Source organism: Melitaea cinxia, chromosome 2 (assembly GCF_905220565.1).
Source record: "Melitaea cinxia chromosome 2, ilMelCinx1.1, whole genome shotgun sequence".
NCBI lineage: Eukaryota > Metazoa > Arthropoda > Insecta > Lepidoptera > Nymphalidae > Melitaea > Melitaea cinxia.
Window position 1 is genome coordinate 12,248,197 of NC_059395.1, and position 20,222 is coordinate 12,268,418.

Below are 20,222 nucleotides of genomic sequence, written 5' to 3' on the forward strand. Positions count from 1 at the left end.
TTACTCGTCGATGTTATTGAAGTCGGTTTTTTTTTCGTTTGCGAGCAAACACAATTATGTCAGTCAGATATGCCCATATCTCATAAAATTAGAAATCTTTATCTCTTTCATACTTTTATAGGTCAGATAAATTTAACAGCAACCAAGTGACTGACACAGGCGCTAAGGAAGGACTTGAAATTAACAGAAAAAAATTAATGTGAATTTGATCTTTAAAAGATAAATTCTGAATTGTTGTAACATAAGTGTTATGTTATGCATATATAATTGGTCAGTTTTATTTTAGACTTACAGGAGAAGCGAGGTCACAGAAAGAAAACTGTATTTAACTTGCCCTTAACTAAATACCCACCCTTAAAGTCGTAACTCTCTATTGCACAGCTTAAATCGTTGAACGTAAAAATTAATGAAGAAATCACGGACAGCTGTGAAGCATTTCTAGGCTGCTATATTCAATTCCTATAGCGATCATCCTAATAGGGAATAATAGTATACCTTAAAAGCTGGTTAACACATTAGGTACATAACTCAAAAAAAAAATTGGTAAAATATAACTTATTTATAAAATTATCGGTAAAGCTTTAGATTAGGTAAAACCGAATTTCGGGACCGTGGGGGGATGGGGAGGGAGAGGGTGGGGAACGCTACCCCTGGTACCACTGTCACACCTCGGAACCCCATGGTTATGGAGATATCCATGGTTAAAGTTTTGAGGTTAGAAGAAGAATTTCGAAAGTTAGAGGGAACGCTTGGCTCCGGCGCTGCGGGAAGTGCAGCCCTTCCGCCCTTGCGTGCGAAAGCACGCTCACTCATGCTCCGTTCCGCGGCGAGGGCTGCCCTCCCTCCGCGCCTCCGCGGCACAAAAAAAACACTCTAGGGGTAGGACAGACCAAGACCACGTGGACAGTGGGGTGCTCCGATTCGGTTTTGGGTATTTTTCGAATTTCTAAACCTATATTCTAGCACGCAATGTTACTAATTTTATTAGAATATTATGTCTGACGCGTATTTTTGTTTAAAAATGTCGATTTGTCAGTCGTTAAGCGTCAGTTCGTATCGTTTGTTGATCTTGCAATCGAGATCGTTTTTACGTAAATTTGTTCGAAAATAAAATGTGAAAGTTGGTGAATGGAGCATATGAGTGCACTTCCCGCTGCACCGGAGTTAAGGTGGAGTCAGACACGGAGCTCTAAGGTATTGTAATATCTCTGAATCACGTAAAGTTAACCCCAAAACTTCAAACACGATATCTTCGAAACCACGGGGTTTACGCGAAACGCACACTACGGGGGGCTAAAAAACCCACCCTCCCCACCACCCTTTACCCTCCCACCCCCATTTCACCCCATAAATTGCAGGCCACTTAACTAACGCATGACCAATTCTTCTTCTAACCTCAAAACTTTAACCATCGATATCTCCATAACCATGGGGTTCCGAGGTGTCATAGTGGTACCAGGGGTAGTATTCCCTACCCTCCCCTCCCCCATCCCCCCACGGTCCCGAAATTCGGTTTTACCTAATCTAGATCTTAGCCAAATTATCTACAATTTTAATCACGTTGGGTACTAATTTTTAAATGTTTTAATGTGTGTTATTACTAAATTTTCTGTTATATAAAGCACATGAAATGAAAGAATAAATATTTTTTCAACTTACATTTACATAGGTACCTACATGAAGGGATTTGGTAGTTATTTAATTTTTAATATTCAGCAAAAAGAGCTTTAAGTGATTATTTTACTAGTATTTAAATTGTTTTATATTACATGGACTTAAATCTAACTTCGAATTCATTCCAAAATGATATGTTAATTTAATTATACCTATGTATTCCAAATTCATAGATGTGTGTAATGTGATCTTAATAACTCTCGAATCGTATATGAAAAATGTTTTTAAATGCCTGAAATTTTTTTAAATTATATATAGGTACATGTAAGTCGTATTACTAAGCTTAACCATTATATATTGTATGAAGTTTTTTAAATTATATAACTATATTGAAATACTGAAGTATCAACATATTTTGGCGCTGTATTTAAAATAGTTTTATCATGGTTATGCTTGCTGTAATAATAAATTTTATCGTAAAAAAAATGTATAATTTCAAATTCTGTCATTAGCTTTATGTGATACGAATAATAAAGGTTGAAATTAAAATGGGATTAAATTAAAAGGAGATTAAAAGTAGCAAGGGAAAATTGTTTTTTTTTAATGAAGGGTGGAGTTGATTTCAACGAAAGAATTTTAATAAATAGATTACAATCTATTCAAAATGTAAATATACAACCACATCAATATTTTATTGGTTAGATTATAAAAATTGGACCACTTGTGTGAAGTCCACGCAGTAATGTAACAATATTTCAAACAAAAATCTCTACATAACAGAACTTACAGATATTAGTCAACTTTATTTTATACATTCTATAGTACACGATTATTTAACATTAATATTTACCTAACATTATATTTTATACATTCTATGTATAGTAGATAATATTCTCCAATTTGTAATAAGTTAATAAAACTATAAAATATTCTCTTCAGTTATAGGCATTCAATAAGGCTAATGTAGGTAATGAAACAATATTTGGTGATTTTACGGTTCTCCTTGAATACAACACGAAGTACTTAATCGATAAAAAAATTTATATATAGCACTTTGTACTCGCCTTTTTTTGCTTATGATTTTGAATTTAGATGCCTTGGCCTTAATTTTCTAAATGTATGTAAGTTTAAAAATTTCTTCATTGCTAATATTTTTAAATAATAATATAAAAATGATAAAAAAACAGTACAAAATGCTGAAAAATTATATTACAATGACCTCACTTCCAAACTTAACATTTAAAGTAATTACTATAGAATCTATTGTACTTTAATTTTATTCTTTTACGACAAGAAACCATAACAGCATGAGAGTGAGATATTACTTTCTAAGAATTAATTGCAATAGGTATTATTAAATCGATGAATAGTTTTGTCAATTTTAACGTCATTACAAGCGAACTATTACATTCTTGTCAATATGATAAATGCAATAATTGATTTAATAACCAAAGTTCTATTATAAGAATTAATTAATATTGAAAAATAACAACAACTGAGTTTACTCAGATAAATAATAATAAAAAAATAAGTTTTAAATTGTCAGATTTCAAAAAGAATACATACATATTAAAAAAATATATGTACATACGTAACCAAGGCCCATGATAGTAAAAATATTGCATTCATATTATATAACATTTTTCAGCTAGTTTACAAAGAGTTCATAACTGGGTTGGTTAGGATAAATTCGCCCCAGAACTAACTATAGTGCGTTCAACGAGCCGAGATACCAAACAAACCAAATGCGAGGTCATTCAACTATGCAGGATTTTTTAACCTTTTTTGTACTTACACAAATTTTTAAAATGTAAAATATATTTATATTTTGATAAGTACTTAAATTAAATATAATTATTTATGTAAGATTTGATATTTCCTAAATAATAATTAGCACAATATAAAAATCACCCCGAGCGCTTCAGAACACTGAATGAAATAAAAATAAATAATACAAAATCAAAGGGCCATCCGCGATCCGAATGTTTTCAAAATCAGTCAAAATATCGTTTGACCTCGCAGAGAGACGTGCAGCAGATAGCAAACAAACAAGATAGAAAGAGATAGACTATATTTTGTTTGTATCGTCGTCGCTTCGAAAAAACTATGGGCTGGGTTTACGTTTGGTATCTCTTCTCGTTGAACAATTTTAGACAACATATTTAAATGTTGTGTTTTTAAAATGTCAACTGAAACTAGTGTTTTCAAAATTTCTAAATACAACAATGAAATATTGAATAATATTTTTTTTGCCAGATGCATAATTTAATACCAGACATTACAAACAGACAAATGACAAACAGTCTGTTTTACCTGAGAACTTTTTTTTCATTAAATTATAAAATATTTCAGACCAATATTTAACGATTCCGTAAGACTCCAAAAAATGTGTTTGTAGGCTTGTCACTATGCGAAACTATGTTGGACATCGACGGCTACAATCTATCAAGTTATTAACGACATGTTAAACATAAGAATCATATGTTAAAATTTGTGATGTAATTTCAGCAGAATTTGAACACTGCTTTTCGCTCATTTTGGAGATACGTCATGAAAACGACTAAGTTTGAATTAATAGCTTCAGTTTTCTGATCTCCAAATCTAGCAACATGTCGTTAAATGTGAAAAAATAAACACTAGTATATTCGCGTTAAAATAATGACTCATCGTTGTTATACAGCTTAGCCACGCTCCTTGACAAATTAGACTTAAGTAAATTAGAAAGCCGAACCGAGCCAGTTGAACCTTCAGGCAGTACAGACGCCTTATTATTGATTTTAAAAATTAATACCGTAAAAATTGGATTAATAATTCATAAAAGAATTACAAATCGAAGAAACACCGTGATAACGTGGTTGGTAAAAATAAACCATTAGACTTAAACGAAGTTACATTGGAACAGTTTTTTTTTTTAATTATAAGTGATGATACTAATTCTTATTTAAAATAACTATGTATAACATTTTGTAACAACATTTTCAAGCGTGAGTGCGTTCGGCCTGTTCTAACAAATGGTGCTGAGACGTGGACACTGACGAAGGGACTAGTCCACAAATTTGAAGTCGCTCAGCGTGCAATGGAACGGGCTATGCTTGGAGAACAAAATTAACCGATATAGCCTGTAAAATAAGCAAGTTGAAGTAGCGGTAGGCTGACTGAACGATCTACGTAATGCCGGTAGGCTGGATGAGAATTGCAGAGGACCGGGATTTTTGATGCGATCTTGGAGAGGCCTATGTCCAGCAGTAGACTGCGATAGGCTGAAGTGAATACGCCTTTATTACCCGTTGGTTGCAGTGACAAGTCACTATTTTCGGACGCGAATAGACGAACGCCAGGTTACTCTTATATGCTTTGTTTTTCTCATCAAAAAAAGATTTACGAATCGTTTTTTTTTTTAAATATAGAAATCGGGCCTATGATGATATCGCGCAATCACTCCAATAAATTAGAGACTGACAAACAAACTGGTTTGAATATATATGTATATCATATATATAAAATTCTCGTGTCACAATGTTAGTTAAAATAACCCTCCGAAACGGCTGGACCGATTTTTATGAAATTTTGTGTGCATATTGGGTAACCCTGAGAATCGGCCAACATCTATTTTTCATACCCCTAGGTTATAAAGGGGGGGATCAAGGGGGTTAATAACATATATGGCAAAACAACGTTTGCGGGGACAGCTAGTATATATATATATATATATATACGTACATATTGTATTTTAGTATAGATCGGGGGTCCTAACAGGTCCGGAAAAAGAATTCGTATTTTCTAGTAAAAGGTTGCGATAAACAATTTTGTAACTAGTTTTGTGGCTAGTTTTGATACCACAAAAAGGTGATATTTTAAAAATGAAATTAAAAACAGTTTCCCACCAGATTTAATTTGTTTTTCTGTCCGCCAAAATGGGTGAATTCAACGAAAAATTTGGTACATTTTAAATTTTTTACTTTAAAAAAGGGTAAAATGCAACTCAAGTCGTGAAAAACTTTGTGACGTTTATGGACCTAATGCAGTGTCAGTAAGAGTAGCATAAAATTGGTTTACTAGCGTTTCCAGTCAGGAAATTTTGATGTCAAAGATGCATTTCGCTCTGTTCGCCCAGTCACGGATAAACGTGACGACACTTTTGAAAAAGTGGAGCTAGATCGACATTTGTGTACTTACGATTTAGCTGACGAAGACCTGAGAATTGACCACCAAACAGTTTTGAGGGATGGTTATATAAAAAAAGCTCGATATATGGGTACCATATGAACTCACTGAAAGAAACCCAATGGACCGTGTAATTAGGACGTAATGATATTTTTGAAAGGATTGGGTCACTGGTGAAGAAAAGTGGAGTGGGGACCTACAATAAGAATGTACGAAAGAGGTCGTAGTCAAAGGTCAGTTAAGTTACTCAGACTATCACGAATCCTGTGTGGACATGAAATAAGGTGATGTTGCGAGTATTTGGTGGTGAGATTGGAAGGGCATCATTAATTATGAGCTTTTACCTCCGGGCAAACCTATTTGAGAAGAAAGAGAGAAAGAAATGGAGAATAGGCGGCCACAATTGATGAACAGATAAGTGTGGTCTTTCATCACGACAACGTCCGACCACATACGTCTTTAGTCACTCAACAAAAATTAAGAGGGTTTGACAGGGAAGTCTTAATGCATTCACCGTATAGCCCCAACCTTGCATCCTCAAATTTCCATCTGTTTCGGCCTCTTCATAATTCTTTAGGTAGTGTGAAGTTAACATCAAGAGATGACTGTCAAAGCAACGGAACAGCAACGGAATGTTCTCTTCGACATATAAATCAGAAATATTAAAAATAGCAAAGAGCATTGAAATGAGAGACGATTCTTATAGCATTATGATTTCTATATATTGATACATTTATGATGATATATATGATACTCGTATCTTGAAAAATTTAAGTTACGAGTTACGTTTCATATATTACTGATAGGAGCTAAAGAAATTTTACTTTAGTCTAGTAGTCTAAAGTACAAGCGTTTTTCTTAGAAAGGAATGTTCATTCTATTCTTTAGTAAATTTTTTAATGTTTAAATTAAACGTCGTTTTTTGGTTAGATTGCACAATATACTTATTATTCTTGTCCCTTTTTTAAATTATTAATCTGTGTTGCATTATATATCTGTTATTATTGTTTTTCATAAGACCAATGTATGTAGATACAAGAAACACGTAATAGCCAATAGCCATAGCCAGTTCTTATGACACTCATTATATTTAATTTTTTTAAATAAAAATTTCATTCTTTAAATATATTAAGGCGATATAAACAATACAACAAAAAAATATTTTCGTTGAATTTAAAAATTAGAAATGTTATCGATTTATTTAAAAAAAAAAAATAATGGTTGTGCAATAATTGGCTATGTAGGTTTTTATACTTCAGATTGACTATTTAATATTCTACTTCCAGTTAAGCACATCATTATGCACCCTAGCAATGTAATTTAAAATAACAATATCTATTCTGAATGAAGAATTCGCTAATCACTAATATAATTAATCTGTATCTCTCATTAACTATGGGCTGCGAAATAATTTGAATGCATTTCTAGCTTCCTTACTCTTATAAAACTAAGTAGATAATCTTATTTACAATTACTAACAATAATTGTTTAAAACTATAATTACATCTCCCAAACTTTTTACGTAGACTCGTCGGGTGTCACGACTCACGACATATCAAGAATTACAAATTCATTCAAAACGAGCGAGATTGTCAGTCCACGCGTGAAGTTTCAGTAAAACCATCGTCTAAGTAATTCTGCAGCACGTGCGATTGATGTCCTATATGAGCACTTAACGATTCAAAACTTACATTTTGCTCCACGAATGTATTGTGCACTTGATTAGGCGGATCCACTCTAAACTGATCTAAAGTCCAGGGGTCACTTAAGTCGTTATGTCTTCGAATAGCACTATCGAACGGTGACGCCAATTCGTTCCAAGGTTGCGGCGGCGGCGTGTTCAGCATTGTGGGCACGGTGTCGACGCGCGACGGCAGGGGAGACTGCGTCGGCTCCGTATTAAACGACGGCCCTCCCCACACCAAGGATTCGATTGCAGACGTCGGAGTGTTCATGTGATTAAAACCCCATGAGTTTGGAATTTCAGGCGGTGGGATATTTGGAGTGATTTCGGGGGCTTTAGGCACCGAACGTCCGTATATGTCTTGTGTTCTTCCACTTAAATGGGGACGCGAAGTAAGGCTCCCCTCAGGACTGGGTAAATGGCAGTCCGGTCGCATCATAGGGCTATATTTGCCAACGCCAGGGCTCTTTTTACTGTTATAACTATTTTCTACACTAGGTCTAGGAGAATATGGACTGTGATGTTGTTGTCGTGACATGGGACTATATTGACCGGGTGTTTTATTAGGATTATTTCGAAGACTGTCACTCTTCAGACCAAGACCTGGGTCGGGACTCGTATGGGTCGAAGGGTGAGGAGAAAAAGGCGCGTGATGTTTTGTCATTGGACTATAATTACCAGTGTTCCAAGTCCCAGGTTTTTGCATATCAGTTTTTACTATTTGACTTGTGTCTGGACTCGGTTGAGCAGAATAGGGGCTAGGCTGTGATGAATACGGACTAGGTTGAGTCGAGTAGGGACTAGGCTGCGTAGAATAAGGACTCGGCTGAGCAGGACTCGGTTGAGCAGAATATGGACTTCGTTGAGAAGAAAATTGATTATCCTGTCTGGGCATTGGACTATAGCTACCATAATTCCAATTGTTAGGATTCTTTATATCCTGTTGTTTTATTGCTAAGGTTTCTGGACTAGGTTTGTTTTCTAGAGAAGTTGTTGGACTACATTGCTCTATTACTTTGCAATGTCTAATTTTTTTCTGGCCCTCCAGCCTGTTAAGTGGACTTGCCTCAGACTTATGTGTAGGTGTACTCTTAAACTGACCTAAATTCCATGAATGATTACTTTTAATGGATTCCGGTTGAACGTCGGGACTACTAGGTACTTGACTATCAGGTTTTTGGACGGGACTAAAGTGTGGACTGCCCATGTCAGTCTTTGAATCTGACCTAGGCGTAGAAGAAGAGTCAGGTTTAGATTGAGCAAGAGGACTCGCAAGACTTAGAGTAGTTGAGCCTTTTGGAAGTTGTGTACTTTCAATAACATTATCTAAATTATTTTTCAATTTTTCTATAACCTTACTAGGTGAAGACCTCAGTTGGGTTTCAGACGTTATGCTTTTATCAGCCATCTTAGTGCCCGAGTCAAACAAACTTTTTGGCTCTTGAAATATGCTCTGGGAAGACATTTCTGGAGATTTTATATCTGATTTACTACCAGAACTTACGGGAATGTTATCTTTATCTTCTTCTGTTTGAAGATCAGTAGCAACTTTTGCCTTTTTCTTTTTGGATTCTTCGGTTTTGCCCACTTTAAGCTTTGCCTTTTCTGGGTCTACACTATCTTTAAGATCCTGCAGCTCTTTACCGGTATAAAGGCGCTTCATACCTCTTGGCAGAGCTCGACACGAGCTAAGATTTAAAGATTCTATATGAGGACATTTTAATAGAACTTTCCTGACAGCTTCGTAAGAAACAGATGATCCACACAGATTGAGTATTCTGAAAGTCAAAATGATAAAGTAGAATTTATTAATCAGTTGCTTAGAAATAGTCTAACAGTGTTATTATTAGAAGTATTTAGTACCTTAGTTTGCTGTTTGGCGAATCAGCAAGCGCAGAAACGGCGTCATGTAAAACTTTTGCAGAGGACGCCCAGGATAAGTCTAACTCAATCAGGCTATGCGACCATTTCTCGCAGATCAGCTCGAGGCAGGCGTTGGTTTGTCGCAACACGTTACAACCTTATAAACATATTGAATTGTAATCATATTGATTATCTACATTAAATAAATAAATAATGGAGTCTATATATTTCGAACAAGTATTTTTAAAATGGTGGTTGATTTAGTAGGAAATTACGAAAATAAAACAAGTATTACAAATTAGTTAAATCGACTATCTATTTGAGAAATTCAGATTTTCTTAAATAAAAAAATAAAAAAAACAGCATCGAGTAGTTAAAGTGCATAAGCGTACGGCTCACTGGATAGTAAGCGCGTATCGTAGCTTATAGATGTCTGCAACACCAGCATCGCAAGTGCGATGCCATGCATGCGTGGGGGCAAGTCCGACCCCATTCCCAGTTCCCCCCAGGAGCTTTGGTCAACTTACTCACCAACAAAACCACAACACTGCTTGAAAATAGTGTTATTTAGCTGTGATCTTCTGTAAGGTCGAGTTACTACCCCATCGGGCTGCTCCATATTTTGAGCAGGAAATTTCCTGCTGTGCCCTACCTCAGTTAACAGTTACGAAAAAACATTGCAGGAGAAATTTCGAGATAGCACCGAGTAAAGTAGCTACCTATCTATACTGCTGCTACGTGCAGAACTACTACTAGCTATACCAGTCGTCTGTTACCTATAACACAAGCATTAAGTTGCTTACTTTAGGAACAGATGACTGTGTGTGTATGTTGTATTTATTTATTTATTTAATTTACGTAACTAGTTAAATTTGACAGACAAAAAGTCTCAAAAATCATTTGCATTTTATTGAGGCACAGAAGGATATATCCTGTTCAAATTTGAACCAGCCTTTCTGGGGACCTCAACCTTACAGAAGATCACGGCTAAAATGTGGTGTTCCTGTTGTAAGTAAGATGACCAGGGCTCTTGGGGAGAGTTGGGAGTAGAATCAGTAACGAGCCTGTAATGCTTCTGGTGTTGCAGGCGTCTATAGGCTACGGTAACCGTCTACTATCAGAAGCCGTACGCTTCCGCCCTCCTTTTCGTATAAGAAAACAGGTGTGTTGTGGAGGTGGCGTACCTCCGAGGAAGAGGTGCTGCAGGTCCCAGGCGGGCACACGCACGAGCCCTGAGTCGGTGAGGCGCTGCAGGCCGCGCAGGTCCAGCAGGCGCAGGCGGGTGGCGGTTCGCACCAGCCGCAATAGCGCCTCGTCGCCCAGCCGGTACACGCCCATGGCCTCGCGCTCCTCCTGTGCGCTGCAGGCGATCGACACCTCCTCCAGCTGTTCCCACCCCGCCTCCAGCTGACACATGACACCCTCGTCAAAACACACTAATTTGCATGGTCATTTTGTGTACCACGACCGAATTGTAAGAGGCTTCCGGAGTCAAAAGAGCACATTTAAAGATCGGAGTCGACCCACACTCTACTACACAGTTCATGAACCAAGACCGAAGCGTAAGACGCTTCCGGGGAAGATCGGTGTCGACCCACACCTTACTTCACGTGGTCAATTCGTGCACAAATATCGAATCGTGATCTGTACTAGGCGTCAATAGAGCGCATTCAAACACGGGAAATTTGGTCACTTACACATATTTCGCACACTTCGCTCAATTAATTTGTGCACCGCAATCGAAGAATGAGACGCTCTCAGAGTGAATAGAATGCATTCGAACATCGGTCCTTTAGACCCTTATATGCAGTCAATCATGGCCTAATATAATATCCTAGGTTCTTATTCACCTGAACGTGCGTTTCGTACCATGCGTCGCCTTTGAAGGTATTTAACGCAAAAAAAAATATCAATTTAAAAGCTGAAATGCAGCATACAAAAGCATGAGTTTTTTAAGAAGTCGATATGAGCTTCTTATCATTTTGAAGCCGTAATTTATAATATTTATACAGTACAATATAAAATTATATACACTGTCTTATTAAACGATTTATTTTCCGGCATTGGAATGAAATGTTTTTCTGATTACAGATCTAATTTAAAATTTTAAATAAGACATCATATATTATAAACCTACCTATATAAAAATATTGAATATTGCAAATAAAGCATCTTAATAAGACTTAACGATTAATGTTTTCGCAAAAACAAACTCTATAAATTGATTACAATAGTATGGAACAAGATGTAAGATAAGAGTTCTGTCATAATTCAAATAAATAACAATTTTAATCAGTTTTAAAGTTAAGTAGTTACTGTAAAAATTTAAAATGTTCTTTCTTACCTGTTGAGAAGTTGTCGCTGAGGCGAGTACCAATTGAGCGTTGGCAGCTCTGAATACTCTCATTTTGGGGCAACCTTTTTGCAACGCCTCAAGTGGAATGGGTGCCGGGTGTGACGTCGCTAGGGCGCCTGATATATCTAGTACTTCTAGATTTGGACAATGGGCCTGACAACAACAACACATTTTTCATTTCAACACAACAGACAACATTTTTCATGTAATTGTAGTTTTGTACAGCTGTTTTAAAGATAAACAGATATTTAATTACTTAAAAACATAGCTATCGCAAAAAAAAATGCAAATTGTTATTTGGTAACTGTCTCAGTCAATCAGTCAGATTAGCTTATTGCAGTCCACAGCTGAACATAGGCCTCCCCAAGTTCGCGCTAGATATCCCGGTTTTCAGCAATCCTCATCCCGCCTATACCGGCAATTATATCTTGTAGATCATCGGCCTAGCGGGCCGGAGGATGTCTCACACTGCGTTTGCCAACACGTGGTCTCCACCCCAGAACACGTCTGCTCCTGCGACACTGGTGACCAGCCCTCTTCCTTTCAACTTGCAAAAATTCGGTGGGCTATCTCTCGCGGATAGTCTAATGTCTGATTCTATCTTTGAGTGAGACTCAAAGCATAGCCCGTTCCATTGCACGTTGAGCGGCTTTAAACTTGTGGACTAGTCCTTTCGTCAGTGTCCGATAAGGTTTCCACAACCGGTGTACTTTTTTTTGCTTTCCTTTAACAATATGTCATCACTTCGAGCTGCCCACTTCTTAAAATCTAAATTGTAGGAAATATGTAAAATACATTACGTGCATATTATCCACATAGGAAGAGAGGACAAACCATATTTTTACAAGATTGCTTGGACACAAATTCCAAGTTATTCATTTTATACGGTGGAGTACCACATATGTGTTACAAACCACTGCAGAAGAAGTGTGAAGAAGTGAAACCACAGTGGTAATTTTCCCATCAACCATAGTCTCTCTCGTACCTCAAGATTTTTTTACAATTGTCGGGGCAAGATTGCAGATTTCCTTAAAAATAGTTTTTTTTTTTTTTATAAAAAGAAGTACCCAGTACTTTTATTAAATATAATATTATGTACGTCATGTATTATTATCTAGTCCATTTTTGATCTTACTTTTATTATTATTTTCATGGTTCTTATGGTTCAAGCTATTAAGGTAGAAAAAATAAAACGATTTTTCAACCCGCAATAACTCGGAAGTACGCAAAAAAAAAGTAGAAAGTATCCTGGTATGAAATACTCAGAATCACTTGTTTTCTAACATGTGTGATCGCCATCTTAACAACTCGCCGAAGCCGAAGGTCCACCCTCCCGCAAGGATGAGTTCCAGATATTTGATTTGGGGGCTCATCCTGACCCTCTTCTCTCCGATTTGCAGGGTAGACCCAGTGGTTGCGTCCGGGCCCGCGGAAGAGGAGGGCTTCGGTCTTGTCGATTCTGATACGAAGCCCCAAACTCTTTATGCGGTTGATCACGAGGTCACGTCCGACCTCAGCTAGCCGCGCCACCTCTTTATAGTCTCGTCCCCGGGAGTAAGTGTGTCATATGTCGTGAGGCTATTAGGCTTGTCAAGTGGAAGCTGTGCCTTTTGATTTCTGACCAAAGCTGCTGTCGTAAGTAACCTATATTAGCCTTCTTTAACGTCATAGCATGAACCAGAAGGCACACAAAGCAAAGTGGTTCTTTTCAATATTTGCCTCGAATTGAACTATTAACAGTGAGGAAAAAGCATCGCCAATCAGCCTCCTATGGCCACTCGATGGTTTTTCAGTCATGGTACTGAAAGCATAAGCTCCTGAACTGATTTTGATAATAATGTGCTTTTTCTCAGTTATGTACTAGTACTTGTATTTAGTACGTAGCGTTTAATTGTGACGCCATTAAAGGTAACGGAGAAGCTATGGCAGTCGGCATTGATATTTGAAAGATCTTTGATCTAGTCTGACAAAAATCGCTTTTGACGTAGAAACCATCTTACAATCTCTCCGAAGTATTTTGAAAGAAAAAGAAAGAAAAGTTCTTTATTGGCCATTATCATTTAAAATTTTAATAATACAATTAAGTTAGAAGGCCAACCAGGTCTCTGCCTCAGCATTGCTTAGCAGCAAATTATTACTGCTAAGGCGCTTCTCTTCCGTCAGAGCCTGCATCGGCGACTTCAGACGCCAAACGCCACAAGAACATAATGTGCTTAATAAAAAAGAGAATATAAAATAAAAATCAACGAAAGATAGACACGTAAAAAAAAAGAAGAAAAAAAACTTAATAATGAGAAAAAAATAACAGAAGTAACAATAAAAATATTCCAGAAAAAAAAGAAAAGAAATATATAATAATATAACAGTCATACAGCCTGACTAGAGTCACACAAAAGATGCTCACTCATATTTAACAGTCAAAGTCAATAATATACTTATAGTAAATAATTAAAGAGATATATATGTAATACATAAAATAAATAATAACATTAAATCAATAAAATAAATAAATAAATAAATACATAAATAAGAAAACGTATACGGAGTGCAAGCTTCTGTCAAGGCTGTCACCAAAAACGCACACGTCCAGAGCGACAACCCGCAACGCGAGAAAAAGTCACGTCACTGTCATCAAATAAGAGTTACGACGACATATTTTGTACAAAAAATTTGTTGTATTTTTGCAACGTGGTCGTGACGTGGACAATAGAATTATATATCATGACGTGGCAGTGGTTATAGAGCGTAGTAGGGACCAGTCAAGGAGTGCAAACCCCCCGGAAACCGAGACAAAGTCCGCCCCGGCAAGTCGCGTAGACCCGTAGGTAAGTTAGGTTTTTTGCCAAGTTAATAACTGTATCTTTATAAGACGTTTAAATGTGACTCTGGATTTTAGTTCGCGCATTGGGGGCGGTAAATCGTTCCAGCACCGGGAGGCCGCAAACCTGAACGATCCACGAAAGGCAGCAGTTCTGTGCGCCGGCGTCTCGAAAACACTAGTACAAGCACGCCTGGGGTACCCTCCATGCACCTTAGTCCACGCCAATTTGCCAAATAGATATTGCGGTGTGCCAGTGCTCAGTAAGTCGAACATCATTGTAGACAAGTGCATCCTCCGGCGAGACTCCATGTTCAGTATGTTCCTATTATTTAATACAGGTGTGACATGAGCTCGCGAGGACAAACCAAAGCAATACCGTGCACAAGCATTTTGCACTCGCTGTATGAGTTTTGAAGTTCTAACAAGCAAGCATGGACCATAGACGGTATCACAATAGTTTAACTTAGATAGTATGAGTGACTCGCACAAGGTTAATCTTAGTCTCTCGCTGATATAGGGTCTAATGTTATATAGAAGCTTCAATCTATAAAAGCAGTTACGGGCGCACTCCATAATATGTTTCTCAAAGCGGACGCCATCGAGCACCAGGCCCAGGCTCTTAACGTTGACCACACGCTCCACCCTTTCCCCACCTATCATTATGTTTATGGGTATGTTATCATACAGAGCAATCTTTTTTCTAGAACCAGTTACGAGGAGCTTGGATTTCTTGGGGTTCAGGACAAGACAGTTTGTTTTGCACCACCTTGAGATTGTCTTTAGGTCGATATTTACCTTATCGATAGCAGAGTCATAATCAACTGGCAAAAACGAATAGCAAAGCTGCAGGTCGTCAGCATAGAGATGGTATTTGCAAAAGGTGATACATTCTACTATGTCGGCACTGTACAACGCATAGAGGATCGGCCCCAGTATAGAGCCCTGAGGGACCCCACGACCTACAGACTGAACTCCCGACCGATACCGTGACCCATCAGCTCTAACCAATTCTACATACTGCTGCCTGTTCTGCAGATAGCTGTGAAACCATCTTACAGCGTGGAGATCGATACCATAGTATGTTAGCTTAGACAGCAGCAGCGCAGTGTTTATTGAGTCGAATGCACGTGAAAAATCAAGCAATATGAGAAGGCTGACCATCCCCTGATCCTGGGCGGTAAGCAAATTATCGACAATGTACGACAAGGCAGTTGCCGTGCTGTGTCCCATTTTCGCATTCATCCTGTAATATCTCATTGCTGGGCATAGGTCTCTTTCTCCATGTTGAAGGATTAGAACTTAATTCACCACGCCCTTCACTGCGGAGTGGAGGACAACCGATACTGACGGCTTAACGACGCTCTCCAAGGTACGGTGGGGGGACTCAGAAGGACCTACATCCAAACCAGAAAGAAATATTTGTACAAATACAAATCCGTCCGTTCGATCCGGTGGGAATCGAACCCGCAAACCGGCGGCAACTAGGGCGGTTGTGGTTGGTACGGTGCGAAGTATTATACACTCTGGTAACCAGTTTTTTTTTAACGAGCGCAGCATAAAGTTATTGTAGAAAGAGTATGCTCGGAAACCCCATTAATGCTGGAGTTTGTCAAAAGTTAATTATACCTTGTCCAACCGTTTATTTTCTTTTTGACAGCTCAAACCTATACATTACAGTTTTTATTTTTTCGGAATAATGTACTAATAAATTCTACAGTTATGTCATAATTTATTGAAGATTTGATTGAGTGAAGTGCCCTGGGCATCACAAACAACCACAGACTATGAAACAGTTCTTGAAACACGATAAATCAATCATATGATAAAAATAATTTGACGTCACGTAATTATTGTTTCTATAAAAATTAGAAAAAAAATTCAAACCAAGAGTAAAGAACAATAACTGTGTTTATTCATTACACGCGTTAATGAAATTTAACTTTCAAACGCGTAGTTAATAAAGTCTAAATAAAGTTTATATCAACAGTAATGAGCATACTTTGAAAATTACATACCTACCTACTTACTTATTTAACAAACTAGCTACGTAATTGAGTACACAAATGAAACAAGTAAAATTATTAAATAAAGTAACAAAATAATTATAATAAACGAATAATTAATATTTTTAAACTAAAAATACTTCATTAAATCGATTGAAAATTCTTCTCAAATAAAATTGATTATTATTTCAAATCGAATTGGTAACGTGTCGGGGAGTCACTAATTTCAAATTTTCTTGAAATGTCAAAAAGAAATGAAACGAATGGACAAAGTATAGTATAATATCAGTTACTATTTTTTATAGCACAGATGATACCTTTTTTCAAGTCAAATACCTCTAGAATGTTAGTGGAAGAAAAGATACAACTTTGAAGGCATATCGTTTAGTAACTCCCCTTCATTGTAGATCTGAATTTCTAGAACACCTCCTTGAATATTAAGATCTTTGAAGCTTTTATAATTAATGAAGTCATTTGGAGAGTAGCGCCAAACTGGCTGCTAAAACACTCAGGATACTAAATAGTGCCAGACGATTATTCACAACGGGACATTGGTTTCTTCTTTGTAAAGCGCAAATCCGTTCATATTTGCAATATTGTTTGCAACTTTGCACGTGTACTCCAATATTCACTCCAAACTCCTAAACTTCTTCAACTCCGGGAGTTCGTATAATGTACTTTATGATCTTTAGGTATCCCTCTATCTCTCCATAGAGACGTCAATTGTACATGAATTTCTAATGAGATTTCTGAAGAGATCATTGACCCACCGTCATGTTGTTACCATCGTCGCTTTCTCTTCAGAACACGTGATTAATTTCATCACTTGGATAAACAGTTTTTATCTCTAGTTCGCTTTAGTTTGAATTTCGTAACTAAAATAATATAATTCCCGAAAGAACCGGTACTGAAATTTGATTTTATAAGGAGAAACTTAGGCTACTTTTATTTTGGAAATTTATTTATTTTATAATTCTCAATCAATAACTTTTTTGTTAAATTCCACGCAGACAAAGTCGCGTTCACGGCTAGTAATAAATAAACATATTTTGATTATGATAAGTTTATTTTATTTCTCACTTGACACACCAAGCATCTCCATAGGATCAACTGGTTTTCTGAACGCATATTGTTTTTGTAAACGAGGTACTGTCTTGGTCAGAAGTTCTTCAAAACTTGATATCGTCATTCTAAAATATTCGAAAAATTTCTCATGCCCACATTTTTAACGCTACATATTTTCTTTTGAAATAACCTCTGTCTTAGTTCATTGTATAAATATATGGATTTACCCAAAATTTCCTCTGTTTGTTTCTTTTTCATTCGACGTCTTAGTAACAACAGTATAATAACTTTTATGCGATCCATATCCAGACAAGTACGCCCGAGCACACAAACTACAAAATATCAACTGTCAAGTTGAGCGCGGCGCATCGTCCTACGGCACCGTGCTGCGACGCCGTCACTGTAAAACGGTACGGCGTCAAGGCGTGTTACGGTGCCGGCGTCGTGCCGTGGACATGGGGCCGGGCCCTTACATCGCCATGTCGAACCCCGCGACGAAGGGAAATATGTCTTGGATATGGATGGTTATCGTTGCAACGCCACGTCGTACATACACCAGTACATCGATATATCGCCAGCCGATATGACATCTCTGCACAGAATCCATGACAGTTAGCAGCAGGTCGAAGGTTTTCTCGTTTGTGAACACAAAACAATTTACCGGCGGGAAAGAATGGAAAATATTAGAAACTTACGGCAACTGAAGAAAGTATTTGTGGTAGTGCAGAGAACTTGTTGTTGGCGAGGGTGAGATGCGTGAGGCGGTTGCCAAAGTTTGATGCGATGCGAGCCATCGATGCCGCCGACAAACAAGTGCTTGAACCGCCGGTTTCAGACTGTGGGCAAAACATACCTTCATAAATATTCAGTGCGGATTTAATTATGTAGAGAGATAGATAGCTCTCCATTTATTAGTATCCTCGGTCATTGTTTTAGTCTGATGCAAATTTATAATCAAATTTAATTCGAAAATAGGGAATCGGACAAAATTTCAGAAAGCGTTTTAATATGGATACTTATTTCCATAAAAATAAAATTTTCTTTATTTATAGTATTTTAGGTACTCAAAATCATGTTTTAATATTGTTTGTTTATGAATCTCGTCAAAACGCCACGTTATGTCATTTGAGGGCGCGTGACGTCATTTGGAGTAATAACAATGGGCCAACGCTATCGATCACGACCGCTGAAATTGCCGTTCCACTAACGCAAAAAACGACACGGGCGTTGTGGGCGAATTTTATAAGTGGAACGCATACTTGGGCGCTGTTAACTGTCAGGCGTCAGCTGTGTGCTCGCAATATGGCGGCATGGTGAAAACATGATGCGGGCGCTGCGGACGCTTAGTGGAACGCGGCCAATGCTTGATCCTACAAATGACGTCACGTACTGGAGTTGGTGTTTCAGTACAGATTAAAAATATTATGAACGACAACATTTTATTTCTTCATTTAAAAATAGTTAAATGAATTATATTAAATTATTATTCGATAAAAAATCGTACAACAGTATATTTATTTTATCTAAATACATTATAGATTTTTATCTGATTACAGTCCGATCTCCTATTGGAGATGGATATAGACTTTATAATTCGGATTAATATGGACATAAAAATGAACGAGAAAGTTAAATTTCACGTGAAAGGTATTATGATCAACAAGCAGTTTAAACAATTCAGTCCCACCGTTATATAAAATTACTGTTGTGTAAGAAGGCTTTATGTACTGTCAGTGCGTAACGTCGCAGCGCCTACGCATAACGAATACTGATATTTTTTATTACTACGCAATATGAAATATTTTTTGAAATCGTCTGTCAATGTGAATAAATAATTGTGTTTGCAGGCAAACGAAGAAAAACCGACTTCAATTATATCGACAAGTAATAAAACGTAGGTAGACGAAAAATAAGTCAAGTAAATACGCATTTTCAATGATTAGTCCAAAGGTGTAAGGTGTAATCAGATCTCGATGAAATTTAAATGTGACGACATGATAAACAGCGGCTTTCGATTAAATTAAAAATCATCTCAATCGGTACATCCAGTAAAAAGTTATGCGGATTTTCGTAAGTTTCCCTCGATTTATCTGATCCCATCATCAGATCCTGGTTTCCTTATTATGGCACCAAGCTATCTCCTTTCCAACAAAAAAGAATGATCAAAATCGATTCATAAACGACGGAGTTATCCCCGAACATACCGAATTGAGTAACCTCCTCCTTTTTTTGAAGTCGGTTAAAAAATACATTTATTTCTTTACTTTCCTCTTTAGACATGGAATATTCCTTTTTATTAACAGCCTGTATCGAAAAATTATGTTTTTGTAAGTACTGCGGAGATACCAGTATTCGATATAATCTACATAATATATGTGGAGGTCTGTGGTCTGTCAATGGTTTTTTGATCTTTTTGACCTTTTAATGATTAGGCACCATTTGTTAATGTATCATTGCCACGGACTGTCAACTTGTTTCCATTTTACGGTTAAATATACAGTAAAAGCTCCTTATCTGCAGAGTTTACGTTCCGCCCATATGTCGCGATTACAGAAACAGTGAATGTGGAAACTGGACTTAATACCGGATTACAGGAGATGCGTTCCGAGGTATAAGAAAAATAAATTACAATTAATTGAAATCAATTTAATG

The 20,222-nt window shown here is 37.1% G+C and overlaps 1 protein-coding gene and 2 long non-coding RNA genes across 3 annotated transcripts in view; 2 read left to right on the plus strand and 1 right to left on the minus strand.

Annotated features, from left to right (window-relative positions):
- LOC123665088 lies at positions 1–13,974 on the plus strand. Its single transcript, XR_006744987.1, has 3 exons — positions 1–12; positions 13,182–13,186; positions 13,706–13,974. It is a non-coding gene; the product is annotated as an uncharacterized LOC123665088 (long non-coding RNA).
- LOC123665070 overlaps positions 7,356–20,222 on the minus strand; it is a 27,632-nt gene continuing 14,765 nt past the window's right edge. The window contains exons 6-10 of the mRNA XM_045599422.1: positions 18,266–18,406; positions 11,670–11,834; positions 10,510–10,732; positions 9,326–9,482; positions 7,356–9,240 (exon numbers count right to left, since the gene is read on the minus strand). Coding sequence (XP_045455378.1) covers positions 7,371–9,240; positions 9,326–9,482; positions 10,510–10,732; positions 11,670–11,834; positions 18,266–18,406 — 2,556 coding nt within the window. The 3' untranslated portion in view covers positions 7,356–7,370. The remainder of the gene's footprint in view (positions 9,241–9,325; positions 9,483–10,509; positions 10,733–11,669; positions 11,835–18,265; positions 18,407–20,222) is intronic.
- On the plus strand, positions 14,312–15,285 carry LOC123665081. Its single transcript, XR_006744985.1, has 3 exons — positions 14,312–14,506; positions 14,578–14,762; positions 15,207–15,285. It is a non-coding gene; the product is annotated as an uncharacterized LOC123665081 (long non-coding RNA).